At 39.5% G+C, this 20,677-nt stretch overlaps 1 protein-coding gene across 1 annotated transcript; it reads right to left on the reverse strand.

Annotated features, from left to right (window-relative positions):
• Window positions 1-2,408: 2,408 nt before the first annotated feature.
• Window positions 2,409-20,601, reverse strand: LOC125241775 (splicing factor 3A subunit 1). The gene is made up of 6 exons (XM_048150396.1): window positions 20,351-20,601; window positions 19,842-20,006; window positions 18,982-19,303; window positions 17,016-18,301; window positions 5,119-5,306; window positions 2,409-2,753 (listed from the first exon to the last, which is right to left on the reverse strand). The coding sequence occupies exons 1-6, from the start codon at window positions 20,466-20,468 to the stop codon at window positions 2,652-2,654; spliced, it is 2,181 nt and encodes a 726-aa protein (XP_048006353.1). The 5' UTR covers window positions 20,469-20,601; the 3' UTR covers window positions 2,409-2,651.
• Window positions 20,602-20,677: the final 76 nt, after the last annotated feature.

The raw sequence follows: 20,677 nt of genomic DNA on the forward strand, positions 1-20,677 counted from the left end.
GGGAAAGTGTGTGTGTCTGTCTGTTTGTCCGTCTTTCACGGCCAAACGGAGCGACAAATTGACGTGATTTTTTAAGTAGAGAAAGTTGAAGGAATGGAGAGTAACATAGGCTACTTTTTGTCTCTTTCCAACTCGAGCGAAGCCGCGGGAAAAAACTAGTACTTCTATAAAATCTGTCACTGGACAGTTTGATTGAAAAGATTAGTCTCTGCATTTAAGTAACTCACATTCCATAAGTAGCATTAGATGATGTGCCTTCGCTAAGTGTTCCATTTTTATATGTTGACAAATTTTTAGTTTGTGATCTAAGAATCTGACATTCCATGTGATTACCATGTCATGTGTACTTGCAAATATTGTTAAGTTTAATATGAAGATTTTACTCTATTTACACTTTATTTTTTATATACATCACAAGCATATCACTATGTAATGGTGCTTTGCAGTGCAATATTTTACATTTTAATATCTTGCTTATTTATAACATGGTACAGTGAGCTTCTGTAAGCTTTGTATTTTATATTCATTTTTAATAAAAATATATCATCAAAACTGTTTTTCATTTTTTATCATCCACTATACCTAATTTGATTGTAGTACGTTGCTATTTTAATTGGTTGTCAAAGTGACCCGTAAAAATATCACAGAATAAGTCAATACAAAAGGGTCCTAAGCTAAGCTTATGGTTCGTTTTTGTCTATACATATTTCTGTTAGAATTTCGGATGGCCAGGACCTTACACTCGAGGGTACAAGGACCGTTCTGAGTCAATGCATTAATGGTTGTGTTAGGTGCTAAATAAAACCGTAATTTTAACTCATGTGTTTTTACTTTTCTAGTAACATAGTGGAGGAGATATAGCGTTTGGGGTCATAATAATTCCCACAGAACCGAAGTTTGGTTTTGTTAGTTCTCTGTGTGTGTTTTTATGACATACTAAAAATATAGTAAAATATATTTGTGCAAAATGCGTTTTTTCGACCGCCAAAATTTGTATGAAAAATTAGTATGGAAAAAAAATCCTAAAATTTAAAAATCGTTTCTGGTATCAAATTATGGTGAAAGGGGCGTCAAAAAAATTATAGCGTTGATGTTTAGCGAAAATATAATAATTTTCCACTATTTTGATAAAATAAAAACTGATAAAAATCATAAATTTGATGAAGGGAAGTGATTGAAACATAAATTTTAGCAATGTAATTTCTTTCATAGGTACCGCACCATGGTAAATACGGGTACAATCCGCCTGGTGATAAGCAGTCACGATAGCCTATGACGCCTGCCACTCTAGAGCCTCCACATGCGCGTTGCTGGCCCTTTAGGGTACCTTTCCACCAGAGATGTGCTACGTGGACGGGTTTGATATCCACCAATCATGTTCACTGTTCCACAAAGTATAGCTCTAGTGGGAACGGGGTCGACTAAGCTGATTGTGGATATCAGACGCATCCATAACACCTCTCTGGTGGAAAGGCAACCTTAACAGCGTCCGCGGGAGAAAAATCCTCCTAAACCTACAACGGAAACAGATGCCTTAATCTCATTGTCCAAGGTCCTAAGTCACGCTGCCCCGGTAGGCCAAAGAAGCGCTGTCTGGACGTCGTGGAAGCGGATATGCAAGAGAACAATATCACGCCTAAGAATGCCGAAGACCGGGCAAAGTGGAGAAGACTGAGCAGGAAAGCCGTATTCCCGGCCTAGCGCCAGGGTCCCGCTAGGTTGAAGAAGAAGAAGTGTGTGACCATATACGGGTTCAGGGTGTGAGGATGCGCAGATTTATGTCTAGAAAAACCGATGATTATTAGGTTTTGGTTTTCTCTCGTGTTCGATATAACGCTTTATCGAGAGTTTTCCTTTGGGTTGCAACAATTTACTTACATTGAACCTCACCATAATACAAGTTTATGGTAAATACGGTTACGTCGGTTACCGCAAAAGGAGGATTTTTCTCCCGCGGACACTCCTTATCCTGCGAGCTAGTTGAGAACTGTTAATGTGGAGTGGAGTGGAAATGTACCCTAAAGGGCCAGCAACGCGCATGTGGAGGCTCTAGAGTGGCAGGCATCATAGGCTAGCGTGACTGCTTATCACCAGGCGGATCGTACTCGCATTTTACCATGGTGTGGTACCTATGAAAAAAATTACATTGCTAAAATTTATGTTTCAATCACTTCCCTTCATCAAATTTATAATTTTTGTTAGTTTTTATTTTATCAAAATAGTGGAAAATTGTTACATTTTTGCTAAACATCAACGCTATAAAAAAAAAATTGCCGCCTAATTCCCCAAAAGTTGATACCAGAGACGATTTTTAAATTTTAGGATTTTTTGTCATAGTAATTTTTCATACAACTTTTGGCGGTCGAAAAAACGCATTTGCATAAATATATTTTACTATATTTTTAGTATGTCAAAAAGACACATACGAAGAACTAAAAAAACCAAACTTCGGTTCTGTGGGAATTATTATGACCCCTCCCATACAAATGCTCGTACAACTCCTCTACTAACATAATATTTTCAAGATACAAATTCATGTCGTTTTGGCATTGCATAAGTGCACATGCTATTTTTTTAAAGGTTTTTACATTTTTATACTACAATAGCAACATGTATAATATAAACATGTGGTGTGTATCTATCTCTTTCTGTTATTTCTTGCGTCCTCCTCGCTCCTTCACTTGTAGTTGGATAACGGCGCCTGGCGGCACGTTGTAATAAGCCAGTGTGTTGCTGTCTTTGAAGAATAGACCCTGTGAACAACGAAATAAAGTTTAATGTATAAATGTATAAAAATGATTAGTTAATAAATGGTTATTTACAGTTTATTAAAAGGAATCGTATTTTGCAGCTAGGCTTTTCTAGAAAAACGCCTACGAACATCATCATCATCATATCAGCCCTTTATCGCCCACTGCTGAGCATAGGCCTCACTTCTAGTACGCCACTTGTCCTGGTCCTGAGCTAGTCTCATCCAGTTGTGACCCGCAATTTTCCGGATGTCGTCCACCCAACGAGCCAACGGATGCCAAGCGCTTCTTACATCTGTGAGCGGCCACCATTCTGTCAACATTTTAGTCCTACGAAGATACGACCTGCTTAGTGGGTCGCTGGCAGTATGTATGAGATTGTGAAGACACTCTTGACAAGGTATTTCAATCTTTAAGCTTTGTTTGTTCGGTTAACATTAAGTAAATACTTCGAATCAAATGGCAATTACTTCGAAAACCTTTTAGGCAAACAAAAGGCTTTCTTGATAATTATAAACTTTAAGTATGTGTATGCAAAATAGTGTGTAATACAAATCAGGAAACACTTCCAATTTTAGATACATACTTACTTAAAGTTGTAACTAAAATGCGGTCGGCCCCTGTCGGCATCTTCATAAATTTGAATATGTACGACCGTGTTTTAGTTTTAAAATAATGTTATTTTATAAGCTAGATAACTGGACTACAGAATTATTACCTTTTCATATTTTTCCTTACAAAGAGAACGAATAAAATCAATGTTGAATATAAACTTTCGTAAATTTTCCATACAAACGTCAAAACTGGGAACAGATTCTATTGAGTCAGACGCCCGATCGGGCTCGTTTGGAGCGGACGTGTCGCCAAATTTGCTCCAATGACATTTGTTTTTGACACTGGAAATTATATACGGATACAAAAAGATTGCCAGTGCTATGAATGTATTCAAAAGTAATAAGGTAAATAAATATCGTCACGTCTAAAAGAGTCTCAGTTTAAAATCGTTTTTTTTTTGTGTTGTTTACTACTTATTATTGTTGAGAAATAAAAAAATATATGTAACTTTAATACAATGATAAGAAATATAGGTATTTTTTGTCTTCTAAACTTTATTAAAATGAAAGAGTTTTAAAATTAATTTTAACTCGTTGGACTTTATTTTCATTATACTGGTCACATTATTTAGTGTGTCAGTGTGTGTAACATTCTCTTTCGCGAAGAGACATTCAGTGTGGCGTATGAAAAAACTAACAGAACTAATCATTATAATTATATTCTATAAACGATTATTTACGTAAATGGCGAAATTATTAATTGTAATAATATATTATCTTATCACAAAATTGTTCTATATGACTTACCTTATAATTTTTATATTATTTTTAATATAAAAATTATACTTAATATAATTTTTAAATGGTGTTTGCACACGGGGCACGTAACCTTAGATTCAGACAACTTTAACTAAATTTTGAAAATTATTATTTTAATGAAGAATTCTATATATGGCAACAATTTTACATGTAAACTGACTGTCAACCTCTGTTCATACATAACCTCAACCTTTGTCTCAGTGCATTTATAACGGATGTTATAATGGCTAAACCGATCAGGAACAGTGAATTATTTTAATTCATTCGGAAAAGGGTTTAACCATTTATAATTAGAATAAACGAAGCACTGTTTTTTACACCAGAGTTGTTTTGATTTTATATGGTGTTTGCACAAATTTATTTTGAAAAATAATCGGAGTCAATTCGTGTGAGATGGTAACACTAAATTAACACTGTCCGCAATCTAAACACGCGGCAGCGTGTCAAGCCAAGTTCAAGTAACCGAACTGGCAGACAACATCGTGTGTAATATTACACGAACTATTTGGAGCCACTATGGGCGTCCTCACAACAAAAACTAATTCACATAAACGTCTTAAATTTGGCTCTATTAAGTTCGACATTATTTTACGCATTGAGCGAGCTAAGAAGTTACCTTGCCTATATTACTAACTGACCTAGTAAGTTACGCGATTTATTTGGTATGGTGAGATGCGCTACGCGATTTATCTAATACACTCACTGATAAGTAGCTAACAAACGACCGCAACATACGACTTTGGAGTTTATTCACGTCAGTGAGAGCAAGAAAAGAATTACTCTTTCTTGCTCCCACTGATAAGATAGTATGTGGATGACCTTCGTGCGGTACGGTCATGACTCATGTCAGCACGAGTACTGATACTACAGAATCCGTAGCATTGTTTGTTGTCTCTTGTCTGCTAGGCTGATATGCAACGCAGAGAGATGCGCTACGGCATTGAAAGATGTGCTACGCAGTGAGCCATCTGCTACGAAGTTGCCCAGTGACTCACCTCGTACTGCAGCTTCTGTTTAGCAATGGGCATGTTGGTGGAGCGTTGTAACATGTTCTTGAGGTCGGCGACGGACGCGCTCAGCGAGATGGACAGCGGCAGCGCGCGCCCGTCCAGCCGCCACTCCGTGCGCTCCGGTTGGGCCGGGAGGATGACGCTCACTCCGACGTTACCGCCTCCGTGGCGAGCTGGAATATGAAATAATTTACTATGAAGCTACAGATTTTTAAGTAGGTCTTTGGTATGATTCAGAATGCTGATATGTCGAAGACATACGAGTTAAGGTAAACGCTTGAGACGTAAAGAACAAAGATGGGTTATGGAAATTTAAGCAGATGCAAGTTCTGAAAGCCAGATAAATGGACTACAAGTTTTGAGGTTTTTTATATTTTTCCTCTCAAAGGCAACAAAGAAATTTTACCTTAAATTTAAACTATCGTAAAATTTCCATACATTCGCCATTGCTGTCAGAATTCTCCTTTCGATTAGACGCCGTGAGCGGCTCATCGGAGGCAGACGTGTCGCCGGTCGCTCCGCGTTGACAATTAAATTTGACAAATATTTTGACAGAAAATAGTGTACGTACACGAAAAACCATACCAGTGTAAAACTGTGCTCAAAATAAATAGGGTAAGTCGATAATGTCAGGTGGAGATCCAATCTCATTTAAAGTGTAAATGTGCATGGCTTGTGCATCAAAAATAAATAAAAATATATCACATTATTAAAGAAAATAACGAACACAACCGAATGAGTATAAATGATTTCATTCTAGTTCGGTTAAATTGAAAAGAGTTTCATGTTTTCTTTTACTCATTGGAATAAATTTTCATTACGCTGGTATTAACAGTACGTCATTTTAAAAATATATATGACAGCACCTACGTCAAATTCTGTCAACCAGGTTGTATGTAAACAATTATAATTTAATTTATTTTTACATATTTAGATACTTATTAATCGATTCTTACTTAGAATAGAAGAAAGGGAAATGCGGGCGGGTATATAAGTACTTATTTATTAAATACAATATTCCGTATGGTGTGCTTCTGGTTCAAATTTTTATATAAAAAAATGTTTCAATTTCATTAAAGATTACCCTGTGCATACCACGAACACGTAAGTAACCGTAAGTTCATCGTTGTTTAGAAAGTAACGCTCGTTTTGAATGGCACTTCTCCATTCAACTAGACCAGATGTTCATGGAACAGTCACCAGCATACGTATATGACTATGAACGGCCGTGACAACATATCCGATTCTCTATAGGGGCCATAAGTATATGACGACATATTCCCGGCAAAAAATTGTGATGCTTCGTGACCGGCAAAAACATAGTCTCTCTTTCTAGCGTCTCGCGAGCGTAGCGTCGGGCCAACTGTATGGAAAAAGACGCCGCGTCGCGTCGGCGCGGCTTAGCCATACAGTTGGCCCGACGCTACGATCGCGAGACGGTAGATGTGGGAGGGTCCTTATTCGTATAAATATCTGATCGGGTCGCTTAAAAATATTTGTTTCCTTATAAAAATCTAAATTACACTCTCACTCGCATAATTATCTAAAATCTTATCTTAAATCTATTGTAATGTGTGTGTTCCTATGTACATTTCAGAGGTTGTGCAATAAAGTGGATTTGTATTGTATTGTATTATCTATCCATTGTTAAAGCAAATATATATCTTACGGGCTAGAAATCATTAATATGTAATTAAAGTGCAATAACAAACCCTACCTTAGTTGCTTTAGGCTTCCCACAGACAGTCTTAAAAATTCATAATCTTAAAAAAAACTTGTATGCAATCTGACAGTTCAAATCTGTCAGTGTCTTGTCAGTGTCAGTTTGAACTGTCAGATTGCATACAAATTTTTTTTAAGATTATGAATTTTTAAGACTGTCTGTGGGAAGCCTTAGAGCGGTAAATTGTATGAGGTGATTTGACATCTCACGAAACACGTGCAGTATTATATTGTCATTGCATATGTCTGTCTCATCTGTTCTTAAACTATGACAACTAAACTTATTACAAATCTGATATCAGAAGCCTTTTTACAAGCTTTTATTCAACTTGCCTTGTTAGTTTGGGTCAAAACGTAGAAGCTAAATTTGACCCACTTTCCGGTTTCTGATTGAGCTGAAATTTTGCACACATATGTAAATCACGTGACAATGCAATATTATGGTATCATGGAGGTGATCTGATGATGGAGCAGAAAGGTGGTCAGAGGAACTCTGTTATGAAACGTCGTATCCCCATTGAGTAAGGGGTTTTTAGAAACATCTCGGAGAGCAAAAGATGATTGTTGAAAGAAAGGTACAGTCGGCTAAGGTAAAGCTTGTGCCAAAAATGAAATTTTTGCAAAAAAAAATTATTATAAATTGGGAGGTGTAATTTTTTATTATCTCTGCATTTCATTGAGAAGAAAAACCGGCCAAGAGCGCGTCGGGTCACGGTCAGTGTAGGGTTCCGTAGTTCCAGAGAAAATAATATATTTAGGGGCATGAAAATGTCTGTCAAAGTTGGCATTTAAATTTATTGTATTATTTACTCATTTTAACTTTATTTTTGTGTGAAATTTTGCTCAGAATTTGTTCGTTATCCTTTTGAATGTAGTGTATACCTACACTTCTAAAGTTTATGTTCTATACATACTTACTACAATTTTCTTTTCATTGACAGACGATTTCAATTTCAATTTGATGGATAAATATCCGCGGCCTGAGGGGTGAATAGGATCAGGAATGGGGGGAATCGGGTCGCAAAGGGGGTGAATAGGTTTACGAAGGGGGTGATTAGGGTCGGAAGAGGGGTGAATTGGGATGTGTGTCAGTGGTTGTCAAATTGTATAAAAGATATATAACTTACCTAAAGTGATGTTTTTATGAATGACCTCTCTGTATATGGACGCAATTTCGTTGGTGCAAGTGGCACTTAGAGGATTACGGTATAGCGAGAGACATGGCGGGTTCGATTCCCGGCTCAGCCACTAGGGGGCCTTGTCGTTCTTACTTTCGTGCGTGATATCTATTTCAATGTATAAGCATGAAAACGGTTATGACTTTATTTTCAAATAAGTAATTTTTACTGATAAACTTTTTTTTGGCATTTAATTTTGTAAGGTATGCTCCCAGCCGAAGATCAGCGCTGATGAAGAGGCACCAAAGAAAACACGTCCGTTCCATACAAGATTTATTAGCAGAGAGCGAAAATATAAACCTACCCACAATCAGTCGGTGCCTATAATTACTAAACTACCCACATATGTCACAAATTTATTTCAAAAAAACTTAATGTCATTATCAGTTTGCCGTTAATATTTGTGGGGTTTGAAATTGGACCAGAAGTGATATTAAAAAAAAAACTATACATTTACCTTTTACCTTTTGAATTTTGAATTTTGGAAGTCGGTTAAAAAATCTGGCCAAATGAGAATCTTTTTTCTTTACTAGTTACCTCTAAAATACTAAATGAAATGACATCTATTGCGACTTAAGTAGTTTGCATAAATTAGTAACCCAATTCACCTAGAGACGGCGCTGCAATTTGGGCTACTTAGTACATCGTTTTCTGGAGATTTTGGGTTCATGGGGTCGGAACGGGTATGAACTACCGTAATTTGTGCTGAATAGGACCAAAACCGACTTTTGAACGTCGATAGCACTTTTTTTATATGTTCCATGCTAATTTTTTACACAAAAAATCTTCCAGCGGTGTGAACTTCGGTTTGTCTTTGAAAATATGTCGTTTTATTTAGTAATTTTCGCTCACCCTAACGTTGGGGTGACCCTTTTGGACTACGAACAAAACCTGACTAACTAATATGTTATGAGTAGTCGGTTATGTATTAATAAAATAAATTTATCGAAATCTACACATATGATAACCTTAAACCAACCTTTATAAATGGTGCTCTGACGCAGTGAACAAGTAAGTATGGTCGTGGGCAGTGCGGATAACGTGTTAAAATATAAGCATAGTTTGTTGCTATTTTTCATGTTTAAATAACTTCTAAACTAACGTAGTGGTATTCAAGTAAAAGGTTCACAGTGAATATTAAGTAGCTTGCCAGAAATGTGTTTCTGCTTAGCTATACCTACCATTGTAAGTATTGAGTTTTGTATCATAAAGTCAAACTAGGCATTTATTACTAATGATTTACTCTGTGGGGTGCCTTTGATCACTTGCATGGGGTAACATTGACCATAATGACACATAGTTGATTATTGTCTGATTATGTCACGGTACTTGTTGAATTGAGGCAGATAATTTGATCTCTTCGTGTGATAAATATTGAAACAATTGCAAATAAAGTTGGTTTTTCGAAGATGGTAGGTAATTTTTATTTTTGATCAAAGTAACCCCAAAATAGCGTTAAAGAGTTGTAATATTTGACTGTGCGAACCGTTTTTTTATCTTTTCTTGAGATAAAATACTTTTGCAAGGGGTTACATTCGATTACCATTTAAAAAAACATAGGGTATCAAAGTAACCCCAATGTCAGTTTAAGTTTGATCTCATAGTTTTTTTTTTCTGCATACATTATTTTGTTATTTATCTAGATTTTTAGCAGGAAAAGACTAAAAAAGTTGATGGCCCCATTTTTTTTCTTTCTTTACATTTAATGGATAAAAATACCCATTAAATGTAGAAGCTAGCTATAGCTAGCATGTAGAAGCTAGAGAAGTTTAAATTCCCAAATTGGTCAATGTAACCCCAGTTTACGGTAGACACCGTGAATCTATTCTAATAATTCTCTATTTATTTGAAAGAAAAATCGTTACGATACTAAAATATGCAATCTAAGATAAAAATACTTTTCATATATAGTTACAAACTTAGTTCAGAATTTTTTTTCGTACAACTTTTATAAATTGGTCTACCTATCAAGTTCAAAATAATTTTCCTAGAAAGTCTTTATAAAGTCCTGCTTTTGAGATTTTTTCATATTTGAGAAAACAGCCCTTATTGCCTGAAATACGGCAGTGATATTGACATTGACATTTGCTTTTTCGTATTTTGACTGCACTGTTGTATTTTTTGCCATGCTAATTTGAACCTTATCTCTGAGCGATGTTTTTTAATTTTCAGTCACGTCACAGGTGTTTATGACATAACATCTAGGTATTTAGCCATTTAAAAGAAACTACAAGGGACTTTACAGACGTGGCGACTGCAACTGGTACAGGCATCGATCTAAACTACCTAGATGCACCATCACGGCTTAGAATGTGTCCGCAGCAAATTGTGCTTGAAAATGTTCTAAGCACAATTGGGCGGTCAGTAGCGCTTCATCCGCCGTGTCGGCAACATGCCTAAGTGCTCCGTAAAAAAGTGCAAAAATAACACCTTATATACGTTGAAAAAGGATGACGTATCGTATTTCCGGTAAGTAATTGTTAATAATTTTATAATGTTATGCATTTGTGGTCAAAATGGCTTCCTAACTTACAAAAAACATTTATTTTCTAGAATAATTAAAGTAAATTCCTTGATTTGGTCTTACGCAGTTTGTCTCTTTCTCTCGCGCTATACTAGTAATGAGCGGACGGCGACAAAAGATGGATGAAGTGGATCATAGTTAAAAATGGAATGATGGAGTCGCTAATTTATATTTTTTGTAAAAGAAGCCTATTTCATATTAATAATGTATGTATTTATTTATTATTATGGACCAATAAGTCTGAAATAAATGATTTCAATTCAATAATATTAATACATATCTTATAAATTACTTTAATTATAAAAAGAAACAACCCGGGAATAGCAAATTCGTTTTTAAGTAATAAAAAAGCTTTTTATTCCAGATTCCCAAAACAAGACGTTGAAAGGGAAAAATGGCGCAAGATTATAGCTGAGGAGCGGAGAGAAGATTTACCCAAACAAAGCTTTGAAAGAAATTATACGTAGAATAATAAATTAATGTCATCGTTCAATTCTTCTTTGTTTTAATAGCTACTTAATTCATATTCTCCAAGTGCACCCTCACACACACCACATACAATCCCTCAACTAACCTTCACATAATCGCTACACATACACTCACTACACGCACACACACACACACATATGTTATATATATACATACCTACACACACACACACACACATATATATATATATATATATATATATTATATATATATACCTCAGTTGACTCTATTTAATAATGCAAACATTGCAAAACGTGGAGATATTAATCAGTTCAGTTGCAATTGTCCCCCAGTCCAAATTGTCCCGCCGTACCTTATATATTTTTTTGTTTGAGATAATATCAATAAAAATATCGTACAGTAAAAACTCATTTTTTTTCGCTTAAAATACGCAACATCTCGAAAAATGTTATACCAAACGTTTTGTTCCTTAAGAAATTTTCTATCTAATAGGATTTTTTAAAACAGTTTTTCGCAAAAATACCGCAAATTTCCTCATTCTCGCCTTTCATCTCATAGCGCGACTCCCATGATGCCTCTGTCCATCCTCGTTCCCAATGTAAAAATGGCGTTTAGATTGTTGCAGCGCAAACGAAATTGAACTTAAGTTGGTTGCAATAAGACGTAGATTTTTTTAAAAATATGCACACCTGCGATCTGCGGTAATAAAATTTTATGGCTTTCGCGATGATCACATTCATTAATGTCATAACCGCCAATTGCTTGCATTTGAAATTGAACTTTAAGTACTAAGAAATAACATTGTTTTTGTAAAAAAATGAAAGTAGTTTTTACTACATTGCGAAGTTTTCGTTTGTCAACTGGACGCACACATTTGCAACTAAGCGATCGGACACTTTTGAGTGCCGAATTTGTAGGTGATAGTGTATCTAGAGAAGTTTAAATCGATGGGTACAGGGCCTAAGCTATAATTTAAAATTATATTGTGATTTTTATATGTTTTTTTGTGTTTTATTTATTACTAAGTATGAGATGGGCCTCGTCAGCATCGTGCTGCAACCTATCTAGGAGAAGGAAAACTCTGAAATAAAACCCCCAATCCAAGGTGTAAACCGACCCGTGCCGAGGGATGCGTGGCCAGAGGGAGTCTGGTTTATAACGGAGGGTGTCTGTGTTGGCGGTCATAGGACACTAGGTATACTCGCCTTACCTTAGTATAGGGCTCTGCTGGGGTGGACTTGTTATCCCTACTACTCGTGGGAACGCAATGGAGATTTTGAAAAACAATAATCATCCGCATGGCGGCGATGCGGTACGCCACCCATCACGTCTCGTTTCTTACGAGGGCGAGAAGCGGCTCACGGAGAGCCGTTTTGCTACATTGAATGTTGGAGGAGGAATGAATGAGAAATGTAATGAGGTTTTGCAGATGATGGAAGAAAGAAGGATCGATGTCCTTTGTGTGAATGAGACAAAGCGGAAGGGATGTGACACCACCACACATGGGGCTTACACGGCGTACTGGTCGGGGGTGCCAAGCTCAGATCGAGCCAGTAAGGGAGTCGGTGTCATACTCTCCGCTAGGATGGCTGAATGTGTAAATGAGTTTGAGTGCGTAAGTCCCAGGTTGATATGGATTAAAATGAAAGTGGGCATGATAAGGATATTTGTGCTCGGGGTTTACGCTCCTGTAGATCAGGGAGCGGGAAACTCCCAGCATACACAGGATGAAAGGCGAATGTTTTGGGACGAAGTGAGAGACGTTTTAAGAGTGTGCAAGGATAATGAGAGGATAATAATGTTAGGTGATTTTAATAGTTGGGTAGGAGTCAAGAGAGTTGGGTGTGAAAGGGTTCTAGGTATGCATGGCGACGATAGAGTGAATGAGAATGGAAGGAACTTGTTAGAGATTTGCCTCGAGTGGAACCTTTGTGTGGCAAACACAATGTTTTCTCACAAATGGATACATTTGTACACTCGAGAGGCAGAGAACGTGAGGAAAAGTATGATTGATTTTATAATCGTGGATGATAGAATGAAGAAGAATGTTCTGGACGCTAGGGTGTATCGTGGGTCAGGTATCCATACTGACCACTTCCTGGTAATGTGCCGAATAAGTGGTCTGTTCAAAGGGTGGCGATCACGACCTCGTGCGGCCCCTAGCGTTTTAGACCGAATAAAAGTGGAATGTTTGCAAGAAGAAAGCGCAAGTGAAGAGTACGTCAGTAAATTGAAGAATGAGTTTGAAAGTTTGGATGATATAGATGAGATTGATGAATTATGGAGCAACTTTAAAAATAAAGTTGTAAGTGTGGCTAGGGTAGTGTGTGGTGTGAGTAAAAGGAACAAAGGAGGAAAGGTGAAGAATGTGTGGTTCGATAAGGAAGTGCAAGAGGCGGTATGTGAGAAGAAGAAGCTATGGCGGGATTGGTTAGCAGCACGAGCTAATCAAAGAGCCCATAAAGCCTCTTTTGATGAGGTGAATGTAGCGAAGGATAACTATAGAAGTATGAAAGTGCGTGTAAAAGAATTAGTTAAAAGAAAGAAAGATGAACTTAATGATCAAATGGATGAAAGATTGTCGCAAGATTTTCAGACGAACATAAAGTTCTTCTGGAAATCCGTTCGCCTAGCCAGAGGTAAGAGTTCAGACTCTGAGCTAAAATCGGTGAAAGATTCGAATGGAAGTTTGCTGAATAGGGAAGAATGTATTCTAAAGAGATGGCAGGAGTATTTTGAAAGCTTGTTTGAAAGGGAGGAAGCAAATATGCTAACCTCAGGTTTGAATGGAAACTTATCAATGGATGAAATTAGCATGGATGAGATTGTGAAAGCATTGAAAGGTATGAAATCAGGTAAGGCTGCAGGATATGACAAGGTCTCCGCCGAGATGCTGAAGGCTGGACAGGGCATTGTAGCGAGTCAGTTGTATCGCCTTTTCAATTTGTGCTTCAGTACCGGCCGGGTACCTAAGGACTGGTGCAAGGCCGTCATCGTTCCTCTTTACAAGGGAAAAGGCTCACGACTGGACTGCAAAAACTACAGGGGCATTAGCTTACTCAGCATCGTCGGAAAACTGTATGCGAAAGTGTTGATTGAGAGAGTAGTGAGAGTAACCGACGAGAAAGTATGGGATGCACAGGCGGGATTTAGAAAGGGTATGGGATGTTCGGATCAAGTCTTTTCCTTACGATGCATAGCCGAAAAGTTTTTGGCCAAAGGTCAAAAGGTCTATTGCGCTTTCGTGGACTTGGAAAAGGCGTATGATAGAGTGATGAGGAATGAATTGTGGTCGGTAGTGTCCATGTATGGAGTAGGCAGTCAACTCGTTCAAGCACTGAAATCTCTTTATGAGGATTCCAGTGCTTGCGTGAGAATAAACGGGTCATACACTGAGTGGTTTAGCATCGAAAAGGGTGTTAGACAGGGATGTGTAGCGTCGCCGTGGCTGTTTAATTTATTCATGGATAGTTGTTTGCAAGATCTGAAAGATTATGATTGTGGGTTGAGAATGGAAGGGTTACTGGTCAAATGTCTCCTATATGCCGATGACCTAGTATTACTTGCGTCGTCGGCCGAGGAGTTACAACTGATGGTAACAAGAGTGCATGCATCCTTCGAGAGGAAAGGAATGAGAATGAATGTCAGTAAGACGAAAGTAATGGTATTTGAAAGAGATGAGATTATGACAGATTGCGAAATTGAGATCGATAATGAAAGTTTGGAAGTGAAAGAGTTTGTGTATTTGGGAACGTTGTTTACAAGGGACGGTAAACATGGAAAAGATATTGAAAGGAGAGTGAATGCTGGGAATAGAGTGAATGGAGCACTAAACGCTTTTATGGGCAGCCAGAAAGTGTCGCAAAAAGCACGTCTGGCGGTGCATAGAGGAGTTTTGGTGCCTACACTTATGTATGGTAGTGAAAGTTGGGTGTGGGAGAAAAGACTTCAAAGTCAAGTGAATGCCGTAGAAATGAGAGCGTTAAGAAGCATGGCTGGTGTAAAGTTGAGTGATAGGATCAGAAATAGCGTGATAAGAGAGAAGTGTGGAGTGGATGTAGATGTGGTGACAAAGATTGAGATGGGTATGTTAAGGTGGTTTGGGCATGTAGAGAGGATGGATGAGAGGAGATTAACGAAGAAAGTATATGAAAAAGGAGTGGAAGGGTCAGTTGGTAGTGGAAGACCTAGGCGAACTTTTCTTGATCAAATCGGGGAAATATTGCAAAGAGGCCAGGTCAGAAGTACTCGAAACCGACGAGCGTGTATGAGAAATGTTATGAAAGTGTGTGAAGCGAAAGTGGTTTGTCAGGATCGTAGTAAATGGAAATCCGTGATCTCTGCCTACCCCTCTGGGAAACAGGCGTGATTGTATGTATGTATGTAAGTATGAGTTTCAACATTTTCAACTCAAGAAACTGAAATTTAGAGAAGAGACTCGGAAATTGGGTAAGATAAAGAGTCTGATGTAGATGGCGATTGTGGTATTGGGATAAGATAAGATATGCGTCGATATTCCCTGTCTTTCTTTGTGTCTCTGACTTGACTGCTGCTAGCTGTACTCTATTCATTAGGTTTTTAGGGTTCCGTACCAAAAAGGTACAACAGGAACCCTTATGGTGCGACTCTGTCCGTCTGTCTGTCCGTCTGTCACATTGTTAAATATCTCGAGAATTACTTATGCTATCGATATGAAATTTGGAACAGTTATAAACATTGTGAACCTCTACAAGTTGAAAGATTTTTTTTTTAACTAATTAATATAAATGATAGAAAATGGCCAAAATGAAAGGGGGGCAAACTGAAAATTTCAAGTAACTAGGTCAAGTGGGGTATCGTTAGAAAGAGCTCAAACTGTACATATCAAAACTATTTTTATAATTTTTTGGTTTTGGAAAAAAAATGTTTTTTGAAGGAAAATGTAAAAAAAAATACCGTCCCCCCCCCTTATCTCCGAAGTTTACCAACATACATTTATGAAATTTTCACCAAACATGGCTATTATAATGAACATTACAGGAAAAATATAATCGTACACGTATCTTGAAAACTTTTTTTTTAATTTATAAAAAACCTTTCAGATTTACATTTTCAATTTCAACACCCTTGCGGGTGTTTATTGTACCTGTATTTTTTAACAAAATAAGAATGAATTTACCTGCTTTCAAATAGAGGAAAAATGGTTAAAATCGGTTCACGCAATAAACAATTATTCCATAAAAATCATCCTCCATACTAGCTCGCGCGCATTAGTTTACTCAATTTGCCGATAGGTGTCGCTGTACGTTGAACGCTCATTTCCTACATCGCGTTTTTCCTGATATAATGAGGTCGGTTCAGGAGCGTCCTTGCGACATGTCGTAAGTCGTAAACTATTGAAGTCGAATAGTCTTAATTTTATTTGGACGTTGTCTAACAATAAAATAGTATATTAAAATATTACTTGTTATGTGGGAAATTGAGTCTTGAGGGATTTAGTCAAATCTGTAGAGTTCTATGAATAACATTTTGATGATTCAACTATTGAACGTTTGTACGGAACCCTCGGTGAGCGAGTCCGACTCGCACTTGACCGGTTTTTTATTTTATACACATACTTTATTTTGTATCAAACTAAATGATTGTCTGCCTGGAGGAATCGGCCTTCACACACGACTTTGAATAATGTTTGCGGGGATAGGCAGGCTGACGATTTTTAATCTAAGTATAGAAAAGTAACGCAAAATGAAGTGCAAAGTAATTTGAAATACACCTAGATAAACAATCAACTGAGTAAGGAACGTTATCTACATATTTAGGTAAATTTAAGTCACATGAGACATGAACAGAGAAGGAAAGCTAGATGATGCGTATTTTTTCTCTCTTGTATGCTACCTTTTTTACAGTTTAATTTCTCAAAGGAGGTCAGTTGTTGACTACAAACTCAAAATAACACTCTTGAAAAAAATTAAGGGTCACTGATTATATATGAAAAGTGCGACAAACCGAAAGAGACACACGAAACTCACCTAACCACGTCGATTCCGGCTCGAGCGTGTCCTCCGTCCTCGGGCGCTTGGCGGCCGGCTCGTCCTCCTCGACGGGCGGCGGCGCGTAGTAGCCGGGCACCGGCGTGGCGATGAGCGGCGGCCGCGGCGCCAGCGGCGGCAGCACCATCAGCGCCGGCAGCGGCTGCAGCAGCACCGGCGCAGGGGCCACCGGCCGCGGGGGAGCCGGCGGCGCGGGGCGCGGCGGAGCCATGCGCGGCGGCGGCGGCGCCGTCACCGGCTTCGGACCGATCTTCTCCTTCTCCTCGTCCGGCAGCAGCCCTTTCACTTTATGAATCTGCTGGATCTGATCCTCGAGCGTAATATGAGCGCGAGCGGCGCGCGTCGCCGCTTCTACGCTAGAAGTGTGCCCGTCCCAGGTGACCCTATCGTCGCGACGCTTCTCCTCCTCGCCGATCTTTTTACCGATGGCGGTTTCCTCGTCGCCGACACCGAAGATGTCGGTACGGCGCTCGGCGAGTTGCTTGAGGCTGGCCTCGATGGCCGCGCCGGGCGCGAGCGCCTCGTCGCGGTCGGAGCGTTCGGCCGCCGCGCGATCTCGCTGTTCTAACCAGCGAGGATCCAACAGACCGATGCGGACGTGATCGGCGACCTTGCTGGCCGGGATCTTCTCCCCGGTGATGGGGGAGACGAGCCACTCGTCGCCGGGCGGCGCGGGCGCGGGGCGGGGCTGCTTGGGGTCGTACTGCTTGACGACGACGCGGTCCGGCCGCGGCGGCAGCGGCGCCTCCTCGCGCGCAGGGCGGCGTGGTGGTGGCGGCGCCGGCGCGCGCTCGTCCTCGCTCGACGAGCTGTCCTCCTCCATGTCCTGCACGCGGGTGTCGTCCGGCCGCTGCTGCTGCGTGCGATCTTCCATCGTCGACAGTTCCTCGTCCTCGCTCTCCGACTCCGATTCGGACTCGAGCTGCATTTCAGTGTCGTCGTCGATGGGAGCGGTGACTCCGCGCTCCTGCGCTAACACTCTCGCGCCGACTTCGAGCGGCGTGGTCGGGGGCGGGAAGTCGCCGGGTTCGCCGGCGGGGTAGTCGACGGTCTCTACGACTACGAAGTCGTGCCAGTCGACGCAGGCGTAGGCGAGGCGCTCCCTTTCTACGCGGGCCTCGTCCTGCGCGCGGCGCCGCGCCTGGTGCGCGAGCCAGGCGGCGCGCCCGCGGGCCGCGTCGAGGGCGCCGGTGCGGATCTCCTGGCCCAGCTTCGATGTTAGCTCTTTGGGTGGGAGTAGCACCTTTGTGTATTGCTCCAGCAACCTAGTTAAAAAATATTTTTTAAGACCCACGGGTCGAACGCGATAAAATAACATTATTAGGTGTGCTGTACAAAACGCAAGAACTTAAGAGGATACGGTAGCGAAAATGCTAAAATGGAAAGGAGCCCCCCTTTCATCTTGGGAATTTTAGTTAAATATACAAGTGTTATTAACTAGATTTATCGAAAAAAAATTGTCCATTAAGAACAACTCAGTCAAAAGATATTTCAAAAAAATCTTTAAAATCGAGGTTTCGCTCTCGACTCTTTCCTCCTTCAAAACTTAATCAATCGGAACGAAATTCGAGAATCTGAATAACAATGAAATAATCTATGTCGGACCGTTTAGCTTTTTTGGTTAATTGTTACCAATCTTGAGTATCACACCTTTTTTTGCGCCACAATGAAAAAGGCCGTTTTTGGAAATTTTTGATTTGCTCTAGAGTCTTTAAAAAACAGAATATCAAAAAAATCGAAACGGTCCGACACAGATAAAAATAATAACAATCTGTGGTAAAAAAATCATTGCTCTATCTTCAAAAACCAAGGAGTTAATAGTCGAGAGCGTTTGTATGGAGAATTGACCCCTACCGTATCGTCTTAAAGTGTTAAAGATGTAGGGAACAAATCAAATTATTTTATTAAATATTTTTTGACCTCGAGGTGATGCTACAAAACTTACCTAGTAAAGTACTGGAACAGAGAATGCTGCGGGCGAAGGAAATCAAACTGATGATTCCTCTCCTCTTTTTTCATCAAATCCGTCAAAAACTGTCTTCCATTCCTTGCCACAAACTGCGCCGTCAGCTTGACGATGTCCAACTCCAAGGCTGAGATGGACGGGGCGTCAGCGAGGAACTCGAAGTCCGGGGGAGGGTCGCGTGGCGGCGGCGGCTCGGCGGGCGCGGCGGCCTTGAGCAGCTCCTGCTGGCGCGCGGCCTGCGCCGGCGCCAGCGCGCCGCGCAGCCCGGGCGGTCCGCCCGCTGATGGCGGCGGGCCCGTGTCTGAGACCATTGCAGATTGTTAGCAACACGCACTTCTAAATAACATGTCTTGTCCACTATGTTGAGCAAAGATAATCATCATCATCATCATACATCGGGGTTTTGAGAGCGGGAATGATTTACACTAGCCCAAAAACAGTGAAAATGATAAACAACAGACATTACTTTAACTTTTCTAGATACATTTGGAGCCAGTTACATAGTTTAATCTATATTTCAGTAATTCAAGTTACTATTGAGTTATAAATACACAAATTCATTCCCGCTTCCAAAACTCTGATGTATGATCATCATCATATTATGTCCATTTGGATCTCTTTTCTTTTATAGCATCAGTATTTTTCTTAGGTGTTAGAAATTTTGTAGCAAGGTTTATTTAATCCTTATGCCCTGAAATACCCTCCAAATGACAAAATTTCAATTTGAGTACTACCAGGATTACATGTGTATCAGTAAGGATATAAGAGTGATAAAATAAAACTGTAGTTAAGTTTTAGATAATCACATAAAAGTTATAAACAAATATTTTATACAATACCTTTCCCTTCCCTGATCTCCTTGACCTTGTGCTGATAGTAGGCATGGTAGGGGTCTCCAGAGTTGAGGAAGTTAAATTTTGGGTTGCCAAGCTCATTCTGCCGGATACGCGCCTCGAACTCTGGCCCGTTGCGGGCTACGAAACTTGCAGTCTTATCCACAATATCTTTGAAAGTGGTTAAGGATCTTGTTTATGCTGGAACTTAATTTAACACAGAAATAAAATTTTATGGTACCACTATCTCCTAATCTATGTTATGCAGGGAAAAGGGATTATAAGGGTCCCCTATTAGGGTTATTCTACTTTTGTTGGATACAGAATAAACGCCAAAATGAATATAAGGAGATAATTTAAACTATCTATTTATAATTTATATAAATGAAGTAACAGAATTATAAAAGGTCAATACAAAAAAAATACAGGTAAATACACAAACTAGGTTATGTTTCAAGAACTGTTGCAACCTCATTTGTATCTCTTGGATAGAAAGTTGGTGATAAAAAGGATACTCCTGACTTCTGGTGGTGGGTAAATGATCCCGATGACCGGCGGTGGGGGCGCCTGAGGCTCCTCCGGCGCCGCGTCTAGCGGCTGTCCCGGAGGACCCATCATGTCTATTGAAGGCATGATGCCAATAAACTGGCACCCCGAGTGCTTCTCTTATATTTTTTATATTCTTACTTATTCTCTTAGCCTAGATATTGTCTAAATATTTTACACAATTCAAAGAAATACGTAAAATACACTCAACCAACACAACGCTAGTACGTTGGCTGTCAGTGTCAATAGTTTCACAAAATGGCGTCGCATAGGAGCCTCGAAAACGTTTTAAACAA

This window comes from Leguminivora glycinivorella, chromosome 2 (assembly GCF_023078275.1).
Source record: "Leguminivora glycinivorella isolate SPB_JAAS2020 chromosome 2, LegGlyc_1.1, whole genome shotgun sequence".
Taxonomy (NCBI): Eukaryota; Metazoa; Arthropoda; class Insecta; order Lepidoptera; family Tortricidae; genus Leguminivora; species Leguminivora glycinivorella.

Excerpts from the sequence above, each read along its gene's own strand:
- LOC125241775 (XM_048150396.1), bottom strand. The coding sequence starts at position 20,468 with ATGCCTTCAATAGACATGATGGGTCCTCCGGGACAGCCGCTAGACGCG. Across the intron at positions 20,007-20,350 it reads CCCACCACCAGAAGTCAGGA|ATATTGTGGATAAGACTGCA; the intron begins GTATCCTTTTTA and ends CCACTTTCAAAG. Across the intron at positions 5,307-17,015 it reads GCCGGAATCGACGTGGTTAG|CTCGCCACGGAGGCGGTAAC; the intron begins GTGAGTTTCGTG and ends TTCATATTCCAG.